The following is a 20,414-nucleotide window of genomic DNA, read 5'->3' on the forward strand; positions in this document are numbered from 1 at the left end:
ACCAACTGAAATCTGCCATTCGTCGTAACAATGTTTTTCCCCGTGTTAACTCCAATGTCCTCAAACTTATAGAAACCGAAGTTTTTAACATCCCTCCACAAAGTTGGGCAAATTCTGCTAAACATATAGAAAAAGTAGAACAATCGTATATCCATATTGCAAATAATATAGAATAAATAATAATTAGAACAGGCGATGATAGCGATAGTGATACTGATATATTATGTGAATAATTTAAAGTAATTTAACTAGGTAATGAAAATAATTTTTAATTTTATTTTAGATTTAAACAAAAACCGCAAATTACCCCACGAAATACATTCATAAATAAATACATATTGTTTAGTATCTTTCCTAACAAAACCCCAAATAATTAAATTCTAAGTTCGGCCGTATTTCATTCTTACAGCTTGCCCGGGTCTTTCCTTAATTCGTATCAGTTAGTCACCTTCTTATATTTATGAACAGACTTTACTCACCCTACATTTCGTTTTTTTGTTTACTGTGATGTCTCTGATAACAAAAAAGTTTCAGCCAATTAAAAGATGATCAAGATAAATTGAACCCACGGTACAAATTTTTGTATTTATCAAAGTTTCGAAAGCGAATTTGATATTTTTTACGTCGTATTTTCATTCCGTATTTTATTTTTTATACATTACCACCGTGTCTCGGTGGACGAAAACGCCCCGTATACACGTGGGTGTCGAAACCTTTACCTACGACGGCGTATTTATTCAATTACGTAACCCGCTTCCTCATTCGCCGCCAAATCCAATTAGCGTTCCGCTTCATTAAATTAAGGCCTCCCGACTTCGATTAGTTTTTCTCTGAACCGCCGGCGATGGACCTGGACGACCTCCTGCCCGAAATCGGGGAGTTCGGCAAGTACCAGAAGCTCGTCCTCTGGTTCACCCTGCTGCCGGCCGTCTTCCCATGCGGTTTTCACGCCTACAACCAGCTCTTCATGGCGACCGTGCCCGATCACTGGTGTCGGGTACCCGAACTAGACGGACTCGACCACCAGGTCGCGAAAAACATCAGGTACGAAGCGCAAGTACACTTCAACCAGAAATATAGTGCTTTTACAACCGACCCCGTGATTAATTTTGCGTACTGTTTATTACCCTTTATAGAACACCCTGCCGAGCAGGAGCTTACCCGTAACCATTCCAGGACCGCCCTACCTACACCAGTGATGCGGAAACTTTTTTTAAGGCGGCCCATTTGTAATAACTAGACGATCGTAGCGTGCGCAAGAATAATGCTTAATCGTTAAAAAAATTATGTGTTTTGTAAACATATACATATATTAATACATACACATACATACAGCAAAAGGTAAGAAAATTATAAGCACAAAATATAAAATGAATTTAGTGTAGTTCTTGATGTGAGTTATTATCACTTTAATTTTTGGTGTCATTACTGGTTGATAGTGCATGAGAGAAATGAAATTGAGACTGTTTTATCAAAATTTCATCATAGTCCATTTGCGAAGCAGAAATTGTAAAAGCTGTAATTCTGTTTCCTAAAGAAGTTTTCCTAAGCTTCATCGTTGAAAGGGATTGTTCGCATGTATAAGATAAGCGGAACATTGTCATTATCTTCACTGCATGAGTAATTCGATTTGGGAAATTATCTGGGCTTCAATTTTTATAAAATTCTAGTGATGGTACTGTATGAAAAGTTTTTATCAGGAGAGTATTACAGTTCAATCCTATTAACTCAACTTAACTCAACTTCTTCGTAATTAACATTGAATGGGGTCGCAAAAATACTACACTCTGGTTCCATTTTTCTAAAGTCCTGTCATCTCCAGAGAGTTTTCTCAAATTAATTTCGTATTTTTTAATCTGGTTGTTTGATATAGTGAATTTTAAAGATTGTATTCTTGGAAAATGAGAAAAATCAGATTTAGATATCTGATTACCAAATAATCAATAATATCAATAGGTAAGTTCTTCTGTAATTTTAAAGTGGGCGTTGCGTGCTCTTACAAATATGAGTAACTGCGCAGTATCGCTGTACTTTCGCCCATGGTAATTGAATAAAAAATAATTTTTTGAGTTTTTGTAGTCGGTTGTGAAATTAGAGTTTTATCAATAATTTCAATAATTGTCGTTGACTTGATAAATTTGTTATTAAATCTTTCGATTTAATTTTTTCACCACTTCACTTAACGATGAGTAGAAGTTGTTTTCATGTTTGCTCTTGAAATGGAGTTGAATGTCACATTCTGAATCCACTTTTCTTTTTTTAACATCCATTTTAGACGTCACCGACTGCGGAGAATAACACACACAAACGCAATTGACGAAAGCTTACTATTAACTAATGCTCTTGCGCGGGTGTTTGTTGAGGCAGTGGGAGTTTCGGGGATTACACAAACAATTACTGAAGTCACATCGGTTCGTTGCAGATGACTGAGTAACTGATCTTCGGGCGGCCTCGCTTGTAATGGGTGTTTTTTTTCGATGTATAGAACTTTAAGTTGGAATTACTGTTCAAGATGGCGACCGATTTAACAGCTGTCAAGTGATTTATTCTCAGTTTGGTTTGGTAATTCAACATGAATAGACTCACGCCTGAACAACGCTTGCAAATTGTGCAATTTTATTTCGAAAATAATGATTCTGTGCGGAATACGTATCGCGCACTACGTCCATTTTATCGCCGACAAAATCGTCCATCAGAGCAGTTAGTTATTGCTGCTGTAGAGCGTAGCATTGAGGAAGACCCGAATGAGTCCATCCGCCAGGAATTGGATCTGTATCCATCCACTGTATGGAAGATTTTGCGAAAGGATCTTGGTTTACGTGCTTACAAAATCCAACTCGTGCAAGAATTGAAGCCAAACGATCATCAAGTAAGGCGTAGATTCGTCGAATGGTCCCAAAAAGATATTGCCGTTGTTCCCGATTTTCATAAGCGAATTTTGTTTAGCGATGAAACGCACTTCTGGTTGAATGGCTACGTCAACAAACAAAACTGCCGCATTTGGAGCGAAGCTAATCCTCAAGTGTATGTCGAAACACCGTTACATCCAGAAAAACTGACTGTTTGGTGCGCTTTATGGGCTGGTGGAATCATTGGTCCTTATTTTTTCAAAAATGATGATGGCCAGAACGGTACAGTAAAGGGTGATCGGTATAGAGCTATGATTACCAACTCTTTCATTCCTTAATTGAATAACCATGATGTCCAGGAGATGTGGTTTCAACAAAACGGCGCAACATGTCACACAGCTCGTGTCACAATCGATTCATTGAAAGACACGTTTGGTGACCGCCTAATTTCACGTTTTGGACCTGTGAATTGGCCTCCAAGATCTTGTGATTTAACACTGCTAGACTACTTTCTGCGAGGCTATGTAAAGTCATTGGTCTATGCGGATAAGCCACAAACGCGCCAGCCGTTGCGGTCACATGCCAGAAATTATATTTAAAATGAAATGCCACAAGATTATCTTTCGGATAAATAAAATTCATGTCAATCGTATAATCCATCGTTGATTTATTGCAACTTAAAGTTCTATACATCGGAAAAAAAACACCCCTTATTTATACCTGCAAGGATTGTTCAGGAATTGGATTTTCCGGTTGTTTCGGAAAAACAGAACAATGAATCGAAAGTGTCTGGAAGTTTCGAGCGAAGAGGAGTCAGCTGTTTGGGTCGGATGGATTTGTCCAGAATACTATTGTGTTTTGAATATCGCTGCAGGTAAAACGGGCCGGAACTGAAAATCTATTTTCTTCAAAAACGGCTCTTTGGCACAACTAATCTTTAAGTCTCTCAGTACTTTTTTATGCAGTTCTTCTAGGGTCTATAAGCGTTTTGGATGTACTAGCATCTTCTCTCACGTTCCTCTTGACTATCCCATTTGGTCATGTCACTTGTTACTTTCGAAAATCGATGAAAGCGAATTTTCGAAAGTATCTGCGCTCGTATAAACATTTTATATCTCGGCAACGATAAGTCCTACGGGATCGCCGTTGTTTTTCAGTCTGTCCGTTCTCTGTTCTCGTCTTTTGGTTTTTCCTGCATAACTTTCGAACCGTTGGAGCTACAAAATAGAAATTTTTCTCCTTTTTAACCCTCCACGAGGCACATAAGCTTGTAGGAAATGGCCCTGATCCGACGCCGGTATCCATCTTTTTTTCGCGATTTTCGACTGTTTTTTGAACGTTGCTATGAAACACGATAAGCGTTCGAAATTTGAAGCAATCGACTTTATATTTGGCACATATATGCAGCTTTGCCCCGTAACGGAACCTATTCAAAATGGGGGGGGGATTCGGGAAGTATCCTAAAAAAATAAAAAATCGCACGTGTAAGGGTCTACAAAAACATCATTTTTCAAAAACTGTTTAAGGGACCAAAAAAAATCTCGAACCAGAAGAAGCAGAAGATACGGCTTTATAAACTTTTATTCGTGACAATTTTTCAAAAATATATAGGGTGCGCCGCAAATTCAAAAAAAACTGAAAAATGGGTCCCCCTATTTTTCAATAATTTCAAATCTGTGTTTTAGATTCTGTTTATTTTACATGACGAAATAGCCGACATAGACAGCTTAAACTTTTGCATTTACGGTTTTTAAGTATTGTACAGGGTGTTCGCGATATTCCGTGCAATATTAAAACACATAATAAGTACTCCAAATTTGTAGCTACCGACTTCAGACTTGGGAGAGAAGTAGAAGTCTGGACCCGCACTTAGACTCTTTAAATTTGCTAGCAATAAAATAAAGCGAAGTATTTTTTTTTAATTTTTGATTTTTTTTGTGGTTATTTTGTCATCCAGAAAAACATCTTTTCCTCCAAAGCCATTCATCCGATCGGAAAAATTTTACATCCGTAATACGTGGGAGACCCGGCGTTACAACTTTTGTTTTACGCATTTTTTCGATAATATACAAGGTTTTTTAGTTATGAACAAAAATCTAAATCAATAGCTAATCCGTTCCAACAGTGTTATAGGCCGTATCAAGGGCCAGAATTTTTGTATTTACGGTTTTCGTCTATCGCATACGCTTTTCGTGATATTTGAAAAAAATCCAAATGAAAATCACCATTTCTCGCCCTCAATCTAGACCCGATGACGTCATTTACAGTTATCACGTACTGCATGGTTTCAGAAAACAAGTAGTTTTTTGAAAACCATTTACTCCATTGGGAATATTCGGATTCCAAGAAACTAAGGAGATCCAGGGCTATTTCGAACATTGTTGGAATTATATACAGGGTACGTCGTTTTTTTGTGGGTGAATTATTGGCAATACATGAAAAACTTTTAAAGATGTGATAATTTGATATGAACGGTATCGTAAACTGTGTTGAGAGAGAGTTTGAGGTTTCGTCTACAATGAAAGGGGACGCAAGATATTTAAAAAAATATAATTTTAAATTGCAATTACCAGTACAAATTTTGATATTTACCGAAGTATGCTATAAATTTGAAGTTAGACGAAATGTGAAGGACACTTTATACAGGGTGTATTCACAATCAAATTCCATTGCACGATAGAAAAACATTCTTTTTATATATATTATTATAAAGGAACTAAAATTTCATTTCACTAAGGTCTAAACAACGCATAAAAGTGTTACAGGAATTGGTCACTGGAGGGCACTTTACCAAGATTTGTTTTTTAAATTTTTCCTGTATTTTATTCATTTAGACTGATATTGCAAAATAGAACGGACTGCCTTAAGCAGAATCACAAATCCTCAAAAAATGTTACTCTTGTTTTAAGTCGATAATTGTTATCGTTTAGCCACAAATCGACTTGTTTATTCTCGGCTGAAATTTTTCCTGTATATGTGATTATACCTAACACGACTTAATGAAATTTGTCAAAGTCATTGTCATTGTCATAATTAATATTCAAATAATTAATATTACGATATGAATTTTTGCTACGATATGGAGGTGAAGAAGAACCTCTGCAAAGAAAAGAAATACTCTAAAATGACGACGAAAACTTGCTGCTCATGAAAGAATTGCTTGCTCTACAGTATGGGAAGTTTTGTATGAAAATGATCTTCTACCATTTCATGTCCAAAGGGTTTAAGCATTCATTCTAGCAGATCTTCGTATAGCACCCAATTTTACTATTCTTTGCTACACTTTTTCAGCACAAGATCCCGTTTGGGTAACTCTGTGGTTTCTTCCTTCATCTGTAAATGATACTCCCAAATATTTGTATTCACCCACTTCCTTGACAGTTATGTTGGTATCAAGTTCTAGGTCTCCAAACTTTGCCCCGACACCCATGTACTTAGTTTTAGCAATGTTCGTCTTAAGGCCGATATTTATTTTTTCAGAACTTAATTAAATACAACTACTGTGATGTGATCTATGGTTTTTTTTATGGTGACACGAAAAGTTTAAAATTTTGTAATTTCGAAGGACTACAAGGACTTGTGAACCTTGTGTGACAAAGTAGCGACGTCTAAAAGTCTTTTTTTAATTTGTGAGATAAATTAAAGTGATCGTCTGTAGGTAGGGATCTCAATTTTAAGTAATAAGGCCTTCGGGTCCGTTATAAAGACGTTCAAAAAAATAATACATTTTTAACGCATCTCGTCGTCAATTGTTTTATGCTTGCTTATCCGAAATAACGTCTAATTACGTTCCAAAGACAATAAACACATCAACGCTGATAACAGATTTCTTATTGTTGCTTTTATCCTAGTTTAAATATCAGTATTTAACCGGCGACACGCTTCGAGGAAAATAAAACGCGCGCCGGTCATTTAAAAATCTCGCAAATGGGGGAATAGATTGAAATACGGCAACGCCGGGAAGCATACGAACCGCGCCGTTAGTAGTAGAAGCGTACGGTATCGGCTACCTACTTATCGATTGACGTGGAATTATCGTTTGCAGCATCCCGAACGATGAAAAATCCAAATTCAGCCATTGCACGATGTTCGAGACGGAATTTGACAACGAGACGGTCGAAAATGCGAACACGCCGGGAAATGTGCGACACGTGCCCTGCAAAAACGGCTGGGTCTACGACATAGACAGCGTGGACAACTCCGTCGTCAGCGAGGTAACACCCCCTCCCCGCCCCAATGATACCCCCATTGTTCTTAGGAAATCGAAAAACAGTAAAGCTCCTGGGCTTGGTTCCTTACGATTTTCTTAAGAACTTCTCTTAAAACTTAAAAGAGGCTTCTAGCATTGTAATCTACTCTTACATCAGAAGCCCAGTGGGGTTTTCGTGAGGATTGACAATATCTATAATTCACATTGGTACTTGCTAAAAAACTCTATTTTATTATATTTTTTCTTTACATTTATTTTATTTTATTTTATTAATTAAGTTGTTCAAAATGTCCATCTAGTTGCTGTACACATAACCTAGCACTTCTTATAATTGAAGTGATTGCTCCGCTAACAGTCTCAGGTTCATATCCATAATCCTAGCTACTATTTGTTCTCTGTTTTCAATACTTTCTCCATGAACTAAAGCTTTCGGGCTTCGCCAAGCTTCTTCGGACACTAGACACACCTTAGCAAAAGTTTGAGAATCATTGGTATTAAGTATTGCCGCTTCTTGAGCAAGTTGCTGTTGAACGGGACGTTCAGAAGTAGTTGGCACTCAACGAATGCTCGACTGCTGTTCGTTTCATGAGTCATTGGCCCCGCCCCCTTCCGTTTCAGTGGGACCTTGTGTGCGGCGACGACTTCGCCCCCACCCTGGCCCTGGTTCTCTTCGGCATCAGCGGCCTCGTCGGCAACTACATCTTCGGCTACACCCAGGACCGTCTGGGTCGCAAAACCGCTTACTTCATCTACCTCTTCATTCAGTGCGTCTTTGGGATAGCGACCGCGTTCGCGAGAAACTTCCCTATGTGGCTCACGTTCCGCATCGGGGTGGGGTTCACTATCCCCGCCATCTTGGGCACGCCGGGAGTGTTGGCGATCGAGCTGGTCGGTCCGAAGGATCGCACCACCGTCACCATCTTGGTGAACATCGCTTACTCGCTGTCGCTGGTCACCCTGGCCGGCATCGTGTGGGCCATCAGGCCGTGGAGGTGGATGGCCGTCGCGACGACCGCGCCCCTGACGCTGCTCTTCTTCTTCTGGTGGGTGCTGCCGGAGAGTCCGAGGTGGCTGTTGGCCAGAGGCCGCGTCAAAGAAGCGGAGCTCATTTTGAACAAGATGGCGAGGTGAGTCGATGACCCTCGAAGGCTCGGTTTAAGACCCTCTTCTGGTCAATACCGGCGATCAATGTCTAAAAACATTTTGAACACTACGTTTCGGCTAGAAAGTATCACTTTTAGACAATGGAAGTTCGAAACGCCGGTATCGATCACGACTTAGAAACTCAGGTGCGCGAATTTCAATTCGCTTATAAAAAAAACCCGGGCCGGACGGGCATAAAAAAGGCCCTGACCCCCGCCGCCGCCGCCGCCGCCGCCCCCGGCGTCGTTTAAAAATTCCAAACAAGTCCGAGAACGAAGTCGACTTGAAAAGTGGAATTGAGTTATCCCGGCGCCAAAGGGAATTTTAAATAGCCCGCTCAAGGGGCCTTCTAGAGCGGATTGGATTTTGCACGTAGGGTATTATATTTGAATACGTTGTTAATTTATTTTCGGAAAGAGCTTTGATTCCAAAGCCAAATCCAAATGCGAAGTAAATGGTCTTAATGATCACACTCTCGAAATTAAAGATATCTTCTTCTTGCCATATCAATTTTGAACCACCGTTTTTGAGCCAAGATGTTCTTCTTCTTCTTTGGCCTCGTCTTCCCTCAACCATGCTCTGAATGATCAACTGCTGGATGTTGTATGTTTCAGGATGTTTCATAACATGAGAGTTTCTTAATCTTAAGCTTGATGTTAGCAATGATTTGTTTATTTTCCAACTCAACTTGCGCCTGCACACACACATTTCAAAAGCTCGCAGCTTTTTTACAGTAGTCTCTGTGAGAATCTAACATTTTACTCCATGCAACAGGATTGAGACTGAGATTGGATTAAAACGTCTCGTTTTCTACAGTTCTGGGGTATCCATTCCACTACTTTCTTTAGAAGTCTTCTATCGTCCATTCTTTGAACGTGACCGTACCATATTAGTTGTTTTCTTTCAATATCGGTACTATTCGTTGTTTAATTTCTTCATTGCGGATCCTGTCTCTTCTAGAAATTCTCAGTGTTCTCCTAAAGACGTCCATTTCTACCGCTGCAAGTCTCCTTCGATTATCCTCCGTTATCCTCCACGTTTCTGCGCCGTTTAGTAGACTGCTTTTTACCAGTGTCTCATATATATTGATTTTCCGCTTCTTTCCCATCTCCGTACTCCAAAATATGGATAGTAAAGTTCTAGGTAGACGAAGTGTAGGACGCCGAAGAATCTCGTGGTTGCGCAATCTTCAAGAATGAACTGAACTGAATAAACTATTTTATTGGTTTCAGGGTGAACGGTAAAAAGCTTCCGCCCCACTTCATCGCTAGGGCGTCGGAGAAGCTCACGCATCAATCGTCCGCAGAGCACCGCAAAAGGTACGGTCTCAGAGACTTGTTTTCCTCGACCAACCTCGCCATCAAAACCGTCATCATCACTTTCCTGTGGTTCACCAACACGAGCGTCTATGTGGGGCTTTCGTATTACGCCCCCGCACTGGGTGGCGACGAGTTTCTGAACTTCTTCTTGGCGGCGGCTGTGGAGTTCCCCACCTACCTCTTCCTGTGGCCCGCGATGGTGAGGCTGGGCAGACGATGGACGCTGTGCATCAGCATGGTGGTGGGGGGAACCTCTTGTCTGGCCACGTTCTTAGTACAGGACGGTAAGCTAAGCTCCGCTGCTATTAGAACCGATTACTTTGCTCTCGATATTAGCGAATATAGAAAGTTTTGGGAACAATCTTGAATAATGAAACTTCGATCCCAAGAAGCATTTTGAAGTTGTCATAGGTCACCTGACTTCTTAGGTAACATGTGTGTAGGCGGGGTTAAAGGAGGGGCATGATTATGAACTGCTGCTGCGTTTGTTTGTCGTAATTTTAATGCTCTTTTAGCTTAGATGATTTTTGGGTGTCTCAAACAGAATTTTGTCATTGAAGTATCAAAAATGTTTGTACAAGTATTAAATTTGGTTTTAATATTATATTTCCTATCAACTTATATGTGGCCAGTGATGTTTTCGATCTCAGAAAGGACAACAGCTTATAGCTTTAAGAGCAAAGCAGTCATCAATATGCCTCAGAAACTGATATCTTATCTTAAAATTGTTGATTAATAGAACATTTTTAAAGGCTTCGTATCAAATGTGTTAAAACTATTTATGCTTGAACAAAACATATTTTCTAATTGTTTTAAAATGATTCTATTTATTTATTAAAAATGCGAACGAATTTTATATTCATCTCAAGATATTGTAAATCAAGTAGTTGCGATATCATCAACCACTGCTCAGTTGCATTCTATCATCACAGATTTAGAACATCAAAATTAAATTCTAGTAAAATATAATTTGTTGTCCAGAATACTAAAGCATTTTGACAACATTGTAGCTGCTGTAATAGGTGTGTAAATAGAGAAATAACGTTGTTTTTTTCGACGACTTTTATATATTACATATCAGAAGTGTAGTATAAAAATAATTTCAAACAGATTTATTTTATAGGTATGTCGAAAAAGGTGAAAATGATTTAATTCCAATATCCATGTTTTCATAAATTGGTTAAGGCTTTCGCGGCCCGTTGATAAGCTATTATCTTCATTCGGGTTTAAAGGCCGTCGTCGATTGGAATTACTTCCTAACGTTTCGCTAGCACGAGTGGCGAGCTTCTTCAGAGGTCCTTCCATCTCCGATGTTGGACGTAGACTCAGTCTACGTCCAACATCGGTATTTGCTAAGGCTTAAAAAAACTGTTTTGTCCAAGTTTTTTTTTACAGAAATACTATTAACACGAACATAAGCGCACTACTCACCAGTTTAAATTATTTTAATTGTTCAAAGAACACAAAATACAACTGTTTAATACACCTTCAAATGCATTGACAGAATACACAAAAACCGTTAGAGGACTTCGCTTACGTCCCAAGCGACCACGTGCTATCGATAATTTTGGCGAACGTATGTCTTATGAGATTGGGCAATCCTATTGGGTTTACGATTAACCCAAGTCACAGAGTACAATTTTTGTCAAACATATACATGGTCACAGACCAGTGATAATTTTTCATATGAATACTACGAACGATTCGTCATTCATATGAATAGGTTATGTGTGGAAAAGGTCACACGAACTTCAATAATTCTGTTTAGAATATTATGTACCAACGTTTTGTGGGAAGCGAGGTTCTTTTTCATTCAATGTTAATCGTTAAAATGGATAAAATATATCTTCGCATTGCCCGTTCAAAACAATTAGAAGTAAAACCCTCTTCCTGGCTTTACAGCAGGCATATACAGGCAGAAGTGAGGTTATGATTGATTCTTAAACCATTGTTTCGGAAATTCGCCATTGTTATTTAGCTTTTAATAGCGATAAACTAACCGGGTAACGATAAAAAAGTGACACCTGGTTGAAATTTGCATCCGCATGGACGGATGATGTACCTCGCGATGGGGTCGGCAAATGTCTGCGGTTTCGGGATATTGATTGGACCGATAAATCAGTGCGGGAATAAACCATAATTCAAATCCTCCAGGACGTTCGGATAATTTACGACCGCCTTTTCAGATTATGCCACAACGCTGGTGCTCTACTGCGTGGGCAAGATGGGGATATCCTCGTCGTTCGTCGTCCTGCCGCTTATGGCATCGGAGCTCTACCCGACAGTCGTCAGGGGCATGGGTATGAGCCTGAGCTCGGTCATAGGCATGCTGGGTCCCATTTTTATACCACTTGTCAATTACATGGTGAGCATAGTAAAAAAATTTGTCAAAAAAAACTTCCACGGGCTGCTGTAATACTTTTGGGTACTTCTGGCGTCGGCGTCGTTACTTTTAGTACCTGTTTCGCTTTGCTTATGGATGTCTTTCTAAAGGCAAGGAAAGGCTAATAGATCGGCCAGCCAGTCCAATTATGACTGACTTTTTTTGGGCTATGGGACGTTGGGAGTTTTAACGTATCTTGATGGCCAAGTTTTTTTAGTGTACCACATCCCCAATCCCACAAATAACGTCCAGCGAAATTAAGCTATAACCGTTGTCTTTCGAACGGAGATCGAGTCCAAGAAACTATTGGTCTAAGAGGGATAGATTTTTTGTGGGTAATCCATAAATTCTAGGAGATTGTGAGTGGAGAACTTTTAAGCCTTGTGCTGTACTATGGGAGATAGATAATTTTTTTCCCACGTGGATACCAAGTCGTTATTTTTTTTTGGAAAGAATCTAATTCCCCGTCAACAGATTGTTTCGAGTATTACCAACATCAACTTTACCCTAATTAAAGCTCTAAAAACCCTGTATGAAGAATCCACATCTGAGATAAAGATAGGTAATATATATTCTGAAAAATTCCTGATGAATAAGGGTTTACGGCAAGGCTGCTGCATATCATCTACATTATTTAAGATGCAACGGTAACGGTATGTGCATCTACCTTGGGGGTACATGTTTTGTATACCCTACAATTTGCGGATGATCATGGGCAATGATAAAGCGATCAACACGCAGAAAACCAAATACCTACCGATTGGCGCAGAATCGTCTACTGTATAACTAGAAAATGAGAAGATACAGCCTTGCAGTGATATTTGATGCAACTGGCAAAGATGACGAGAATATCAAAAAACGCATAACTCAAGCTAGACGAACAGTTGGCTGTCTGAATAAAATATTTTGGAGTACGAAGATGGGAAATAAACGGAAAATCAATATATATGATACATTGGCAAAAAGCAGTCTACTATACGGTGCAGAAACGTGAAGGATAACGGAAGCCAATCGAAAGAGACTTGAAGCGGTAGAAATGGACGCCCAAAGAAGAACACTGAGAATTTCTAGAAGAGACAGGATCCGCAATGAAGAAATTAAACAACGAATAGGAATAGATGGCTCTCTGTCATAATAACGGTCTTATTTGTCTTATCTGGAATTAAAACTTTTAATTCCTTATGTTGTTTTAGGAAAATTTAGCTTTTTGATCTTACCTCGTCTTTTGTTTAGGTACTTAAAACATTTATTGATGATTCTATACTCCGGATAATATCAAAAATGGGCAGCTCATCGCTGGTCTCTAAAGGAGTTGCAATATTAGGTCCAAGACTCAATACTTCATTTACATCCTCGGGTATGTTTTCATTCGTAAGATTTCCTACCGAATTGGTGGCATCAATATCTTGGCTGCTGCAGATAATTTTTCAAGTTTGTTAATGTTTTTTTTGTTTGATATATTGTCAAATAAGTCTTCCGGCATCAGAGTCTTTTTCTATTTCTTTTTTAATTTTTCGATGTTTTTCGTGGTTTCAGTGATTAGCAGTACTAAAAACAAAATTTTTCATAATGCTCTCCCTGAAATTTTTCTTTAAGTGTTTACAATTAAAAGTTATGTGTAAAAATTAAGAAACACGGGTGTTACACCGTTATTTTTGCATCGAAGGAGAAATATTCTCCTGTTCTTTTGATTATAAAAAAATCTTATAAAGTAACAGTCATATTTTAAATTTTAGACCAAGAAAACAATTATGTGAGTAACTTGTTCTCTCACATTTTAACTACTGTGATGTAGTGTATGGTTCTTTTATTGATAACGAGTCTAAGTTTGCCGAATGCTTGTGTTCGTTTTATTATGGGTCTTCGAAAATATGACCCTGTACCTGCTACATATCGTAAACTTAATTGGCTTAAAATGGAACAAAGAAGATCGGTTCAACATATTCGTTATGAAAATTATCCATAACCTCGATTCACCCACTTTGTTGAGAGAGCGGCTTACTCCTAGGAGTACTATCCATTCTGTGAATGTAAGACACAGGTACAGATCAAAGATGCCACATCATCAGAGTGCCTTGTTTCGCAGATCTTTCACATTCAATGCAATTCGTGTTTATAATTTTTTGCCACAGGAATTCAGTAACTTAAATTTATATTCATTTAAAAAAAGGTTCATAGATCATTTGTTACAAATACGGTTTTCCTAATAATGTGTTACTAATTATAGTATTAGCAAGGGATTATATTGAGTTATCAAATTCTTTATCTTCAATTGCATTTTCTGTAGTGTGTAGTAGAGTTATGTGGTTCTTCCGATTTTGCAGGTATTTAAATAGTTATTTAGCGGTTCAGTGGAGCTATCTGTTTACTTTGTTTTGAAAAATATTAATATTGTATATGTATATTGTATATATATATATATATATATATATATATATATATATATATATATATATATATATATATATATATATATATATATATATATATATATATATATATTTATAAACGACTTAAAAATTACCAACGGCTTCTATAAACATAAAGACATCCACAAATACACCTGGATACAAGAAACTAGGAATCTAAGATCCATAATAGATTACATAGTTGTTAGGATAACTACAACAATTAAGATACAGGATGTAAGAGTTAAAAGAAGCGCTGAATGTGGAATCGATCATCGACTAGTAGTTGCGTACATGCACTTTCCTTGGTATGGAGTAGCAAAGAAAAACAAAGAAGAGATAGCAAAACAAGAACAACAAAAAGACAACCAAAACAACCAGGAAATAAAAGAGAAAAGATTTAAAATTCACCTCCTAGAGGAAGAAACAATAAGAGATTTGTACAGACGTAGACTTGATGAAAAACTAATAGAGTTCAATTTTAATAATTTAACAGACACTTACGAACACGTGAAGAAGAGCATTAAAGAGGCAGCTTATGAAGCATTAGGAGAGGAAGACGGAAAGAACAAAAAATATACAGAAGAACTTAGTGAGGAAGCTATTGCAGCTATTCAGGAAAAAAATCGCTTACACCAAAAATGGCTCTGTACAAATTCGGGAGAAGACCTACAGAAATATAAGGACAAAAACAGAGAAACAAAAAAACTAATTAGTAAAGAAAAAAATGAAAAATGGGATAGACTCTGCCAAAACATACAACAGTATACAGGAGGTACAAGATGCTCGGAATCATGGAGAACAATAAGATCTGTCAGATCAAATACCAAAGAGAAAGTCAATATACAGTTTATCAAAGAAACCGAATGGGAAAATTATTATCAACAACTACTAACGGAGACACGACCACAATTCTGGCAACAACTAACATACCAAATACAACCTAACAACAATCTAAAGCATGTAACAATAGAAGAAAAAGAAATAATAAAAGCCATTAAAGAATTAAAAAACAAAAAATCACCAGGGCCAGGGGGGATAGCGAATGAACTTATTAAGTATGGGTCGGACAAATTATTCAGAATATTGAAAAACATGTTTGAAAGAGCAATAAATGGAGAAACGTTACCAAGGGAGTGGAATACGGCATATATAAGCTCTATTTTCAAGAAGGGGGATCGTAGGAAGTGTACCAACTACAGAGGAATTAGCATTATATCAAGCATGGGAAGACTATATGGAAAGATAATCAAAAACAAAATAGAAGACCAGATAATAGGGAAAATAGGTGAAGATCAAGCCGGTTTCACGGCAGGGAAGTCATGCGTTGATCAGATATATACGGTAAGGCAGACTATCGAAAAGAAAAAAACTAAAAACAGAGACATCCATTTAGCATTCATAGATATAAGAAAAGCTTATGACTCTATACCCAGACAACAACTTTGGAAAGCAATGGAATATATTGGGATAGAAAGAGAACTAATAAAAGCCGTAGATACAATGTACAAGAACAACGAGTTGTCGGTTAAAATAGGTAATAGGTACACAAATCGATTCACAACATCAAAGGGCCTACTACAAGGATGCCCTACATCAACAACGTTGTTTAAAATCTATCTTGAGAGGACGCTAACACAATGGAAAAGAAAATGTCAAGGTATGGGAGTCCCAGTACGCGACGACCACTTATACACCCTAAGCTTTGCCGACGACCAGGTGGTCATAGCCCAGGATGAAGACGACTTGAGTTACATGCTCAGAAAGCTGAAAGAGGAATATGAGAAGGTAGGTTTGGAAATAAACTTCGAAAAGACAGAATATCTAACAACAAAAGAAGGGGAAATCGAAGATTTAGAAATAGATGAAAACACAACCGTAAAAGCAACAGACAAATTTAAATACTTAGGGTGTATAATAACAAAAGATGGATCAACAGAAGAAGAAATCAAATCTAGACTAGGTCAGGGTAGAACATGTATAAAACAACTGAACTCCATTATATGGAACAAGAAATTAACAAAGAAAACAAAAACAACAATATTTAAGACAATAGTAGAAAGTATAATTACATACGGAGCAGAAACCTGGCTATTGAACAAAAAGAACAAATCTAAAGTAACCGCCGTCGAAATGGAATATTGGAGAAGGTGTTGCCAACGAACACGCATGGATAGAATACGTAACGCAGAAATCAAGAGGCAAATGAATGTAGAAAAAGACTTATTAACTACAATAGCAGAAAAACAGCTTAAATGGTATGGTCATGTCAGACGAAGTGACGATAGACGGTGGATAAAGAAAATCACAGAGTGGAGCCCTATGGGACGTAGAAAGAGAGGAAGACCCAGAAGATCGTGGAGGGATGAAATAGATGAAGCCATGGAGGAAAGGGGGTTGGAAGACGGAGATTGGAATGACAAAGATGAATGGAGAGTCTGGTTGAGAGAGGGAAAACGGCGCGAGCTGTAACAAACCCCATATATATATATATATATATATATATATATATATATATATATATATATATATATATATATATATATATATATATATATATATATATATATATATATATATTATCATCATCATCATCTTTTGTTTACAGGTCTACAGTGATTTTGATGTTTGAAAGCTTATTTGTGTATTTTTGGGTGCCCTTATTCCCAAAAAAGCCATATTTTTGTTCTATCGCATCATTTTCGGATAGCGCTCTATATCTTAAAAATGTTATTTCGTTAATATACATGAAAATATGTTTGTTCCATGTTATTAAACGTGATTTGGCAACACTGGATAATGTTATATTTGTTTGCAAACCAACAGAGTTGGCGCAGAAGGGTCAATATAGCGTTGTAACATGCTTGTGCGCAGTTTGGTGTATTGTGTTGTCTTCGTTGTTGCGCATTTCTAATAGAACCTATAAATATGAAAAGGAGGCATTGAGTGGAGAATCCAGATAACTTTTGTTATGTCTGTAGTAGTTATGTCGTAGTAAAGCAAAAGCAAGCTGTAACTTATTTTGTGAAACACGTATACCACGCTTATTTCGGTGTAAAAATTGGCTACCAAGACAAGTTTTGGTTGAAGCGTTGAGAAACTGGCAAAAAGTTAGGAAGAAATGTTTAACCTTTGGTGTTGCTCTGGTATGGCGAGAGCCTAGGAATCACAGTGATGGTTATATTTGTTCATGTAATGTTCAAGGATTCAACAGAAAGAATAAGAAACAAATTGTATATCCCAATCTTGACTCTGCTATTAGATTAGTTTCTCATGGACCAGGTGTATTACCGCCTCAAAAGAACTAGATAACGAGCGCTCACAATGTTTAACCACAGCGAATGAAATGATTTATGAAGAGATTTGCACCTTCCAAAGGATGCATCCGAATTGTTAGCATCCAGACTTCCTGGCAAGCATTTACTGACACCTGGCGTCACATCGAGCTTTTACCAGGATCGCGAAAAAAGTTATGTCAATATTTTACTCAGGAAGGACCGCTAGTGCATTGCACCGATATTCCTGACTTAGTTTCATAGTTTCAAACTGCCCTCGGTACAATACATTTAAAAGAAACATCAGTGGATGCTTTTTGGTGACCCTAAAGTGCTGTGCATGCTCCTAGGACAGGGGGAACATTGTTTTTTTTTATTAATTGTTCAAAGAAACTTCCACAGGCTACCGTAATACTTTTTATAAGACTTCTGGATTCCTCCTGCGTCGGTTTTTGTTGACTCGAACTACCTTACGTTTCGCCAATCAACCTTCTTCAGAGCTTGACTGAAACTGACTCTCATTTTATTCTGTACCTGCTTATACATTGTTTGAAGGGGCGGAGCTAAATCAGGGGCATAAACACCGTCTCGGGGTCGCGGTTAAGATTGTTAGGTTTTATCGAATAAAATTTTATGACTGATTATGTTCGGCAACTGCTGATGAGTTTATTTCTCTTAGTCTTAAGGCCCTTTCATGTTCCTTGAGCCTGGTTGATGTTTTTCTTCCGGTCTCTCCAATGTATTCTTTGCCGCATATGCATGGAATGCTCTAAACCCCTGCCATCTCAAATAGAATTTTGTCTTTGACGGATCGAAGATGTTGAGAGATTTTTGGACAAGTGGTAAATCTGGTTATATTTCTTTAGAACTAGACAACAGTGGCAAGTGTGGCATTGCTTTCGGTTTCATTGCTATTGGAATGTTGTGGTAAAGTGTATTTTGTGATAGAACGCTTAATATCTTTAATGTGGATATTATTAGAGAGAAAAGCGTAAGGTGTTTTAATTCTGGGTTCAATGACTCAAGCTCAATAAACTTCATTTATTATTATTATTAATTATTATTATTATTATTATTATTATTATTATTATTATTAATTATTATTATTAATTATTAATTATTATTATTAATTATTATTATTATTATTATATTCTTGGGGAAACGTTTTTTTTAGGGTTCCGACATGATAATCCTGCCCCTGATAATAATGGGCAGTCTGCTGGTCACCGGGGGGCTGTGCTCCCTATTGCTGCCCGAGACGATCAACCAACACCTGCCGCAGACGTTGGCAGACGCGGAGAAGACCAAACTCGACTTTTTCGCCTGCTGCAACCCGCCGCAGCTGGAGAAGCAATGCGCGCGCGAGCGCACCAACTGCGAGAGCAAATTGTGAAAAAAAACACCGACGCTTTAATTATTAATAAATACTGCTTTATTTTCAATATATACATTCACACGGTTCTACACAAAGAATTGGCACTGCACACAGTATATTTTTTTGTAGCGACATCTTTCGTTTTGGTTAGTGAAGTCTGCATCTGAAACAAACGAATGACGTTGGTCAGTGGGCAGTAAACTTTGCTATTGATGATTTGGCAAGACGACAACACCGCACGATAAGGAACAATTGGGCCCTGGTCAATAATTAACACCTCTTTATTCTGCAAAATCCGTCCACCCCAATGTCGACTCTAGATCTTGAAGATTTCAATTCGTAAGAAAAATGCGGAATAAAAATATATACTCTGCATTTTAGCATAAAACTTTCAACGCACTTGGTTGACACACTAGATTATGCAATTTTTGTAAATAGAGTTAGAGTTAGCCAATGAAGCTCGGGCACTCCGCAAAAAGATTTTGAAAAAGTTAAAGGCAGTGACAAATATGAGCGCTTGACTTTTGATACTCGCAAATATTGTAGCTCGGGGTATACAATGCTGGAATTCACAGCTGTAAAGAAGATGGCGGATATTGTTACGCACATTTCCTGAGAACCGAAACATCTGTCGTATCCGATTCCGCGACAAAAGAACATCGACGGTCAGTAGTTGCATCGTACGGTCTAGGCCCGCCCCACCGCCCGAGCAACAGGCCAGGACCGGCCCCTTCGCCCGCGCAAGAAAGCGGTTTTCTTCTCCCTGGTCCAATTAACTAAAATGTCACAGTCAGAACCCCGGCCGCATGCTGAAATACCCCTCGACGTATTCTAATGCCTCTCCCCTGTCTCTGACAGCTCCTAGAAGTGTTTTGTTCCCGTTCTCGCGTTGTTCGCGCGGAAAAAGACATTTAGAAGCCCATAGGAAAAAATGTTCTCAAAAAATGCCGGAATCTAAGTTTAGTCGAATAGGATTCGACGTCAGAATTTTTCCTTAAATTTTTTGTTGTAGTCTTGAAGCTCTTTCATGTTCCTTCCTGCTGGCGTATCAAACGGAATTTTGCCTTTCTTGTACAGGGTGACTATTAGTTTAAATCGTAGATCTTTTTTCCTGATTTCAAAAACATATAGTTTATTGACATTTCATTTAGCCGTTTTTGAGATATGTCAGTTTAAAAATAATTATTATTCGATTTCTGGACAATAGCCATACTGTTTAAAAATGGTCGAGTCTGCCTTGATAGCAACCATATTATCAATTGTCTTAACAATGTTCTGCTTTTGACTACTATTCGAAACTAAAGATCTGCAGCGTAAGTTAAATAACTTAAGATATTTGAAAATCAATGGTGGGTTGTTTTCTATCCCCATAGCATTTAGATCCGCTTTGATATTATCTGACCACCTCATTCAATGCAGTGTTTCTTGGCCGACTCTCCATCAACTCTCCAA

At 38.0% G+C, this 20,414-nt stretch overlaps 2 protein-coding genes across 5 annotated transcripts in view; one reads left to right on the plus strand and one right to left on the minus strand.

The window, feature by feature from the left end:
* Nucleotides 1-828: 828 nt before the first annotated feature.
* On the plus strand, nucleotides 829-19,013 carry LOC132707052 (beta-alanine transporter). Of its 3 annotated transcripts, none has more exons than XM_060678692.1 (6): nucleotides 829-1,044; nucleotides 6,895-7,063; nucleotides 7,678-8,186; nucleotides 9,435-9,805; nucleotides 11,708-11,886; nucleotides 18,762-19,013. In XM_060678692.1, exons 1-6 carry the CDS (start codon nucleotides 845-847, stop codon nucleotides 18,978-18,980), a joined length of 1,647 nt encoding a protein of 548 aa, XP_060534675.1. In that variant the 5' UTR covers nucleotides 829-844; the 3' UTR covers nucleotides 18,981-19,013. The 3 variants fall into 3 exon arrangements, with proteins under 3 accessions (XP_060534675.1, XP_060534676.1, XP_060534677.1); XM_060678693.1 differs by lacking the exon at nucleotides 829-1,044 and adding an exon at nucleotides 6,769-6,828; XM_060678694.1 differs by lacking the exon at nucleotides 829-1,044 and adding an exon at nucleotides 6,777-6,835.
* Nucleotides 18,997-20,414, minus strand: part of LOC132707053 (prolactin-releasing peptide receptor-like) — an 82,024-nt gene continuing 80,606 nt past the window's right edge. For both annotated transcript variants that reach the window (XM_060678695.1, XM_060678696.1), the window contains exon 5: nucleotides 18,997-19,125. The gene's annotated coding sequence lies outside the window, so the exon portion shown is untranslated. The remainder of the gene's footprint in view (nucleotides 19,126-20,414) is intronic.

Source organism: Cylas formicarius, unplaced genomic scaffold (assembly GCF_029955315.1).
Source record: "Cylas formicarius isolate icCylForm1 unplaced genomic scaffold, icCylForm1.1 PGA_scaffold_9__14_contigs__length_23061073, whole genome shotgun sequence".
Classification (NCBI taxonomy): domain Eukaryota; kingdom Metazoa; phylum Arthropoda; class Insecta; order Coleoptera; family Brentidae; genus Cylas; species Cylas formicarius.

Bases quoted from the DNA above. Each gene is read 5' to 3' on its own strand.
- LOC132707052 (XM_060678692.1), top strand. From the start codon at position 845: ATGGACCTGGACGACCTCCTGCCCGAAATCGGGGAGTTCGGCAAGTAC. The intron at 7,064-7,677 runs GTAACACCCCCT...CTTCCGTTTCAG, and splicing joins ACAACTCCGTCGTCAGCGAG to TGGGACCTTGTGTGCGGCGA. The intron at 8,187-9,434 runs GTGAGTCGATGA...TATTGGTTTCAG, and splicing joins ATTTTGAACAAGATGGCGAG to GGTGAACGGTAAAAAGCTTC.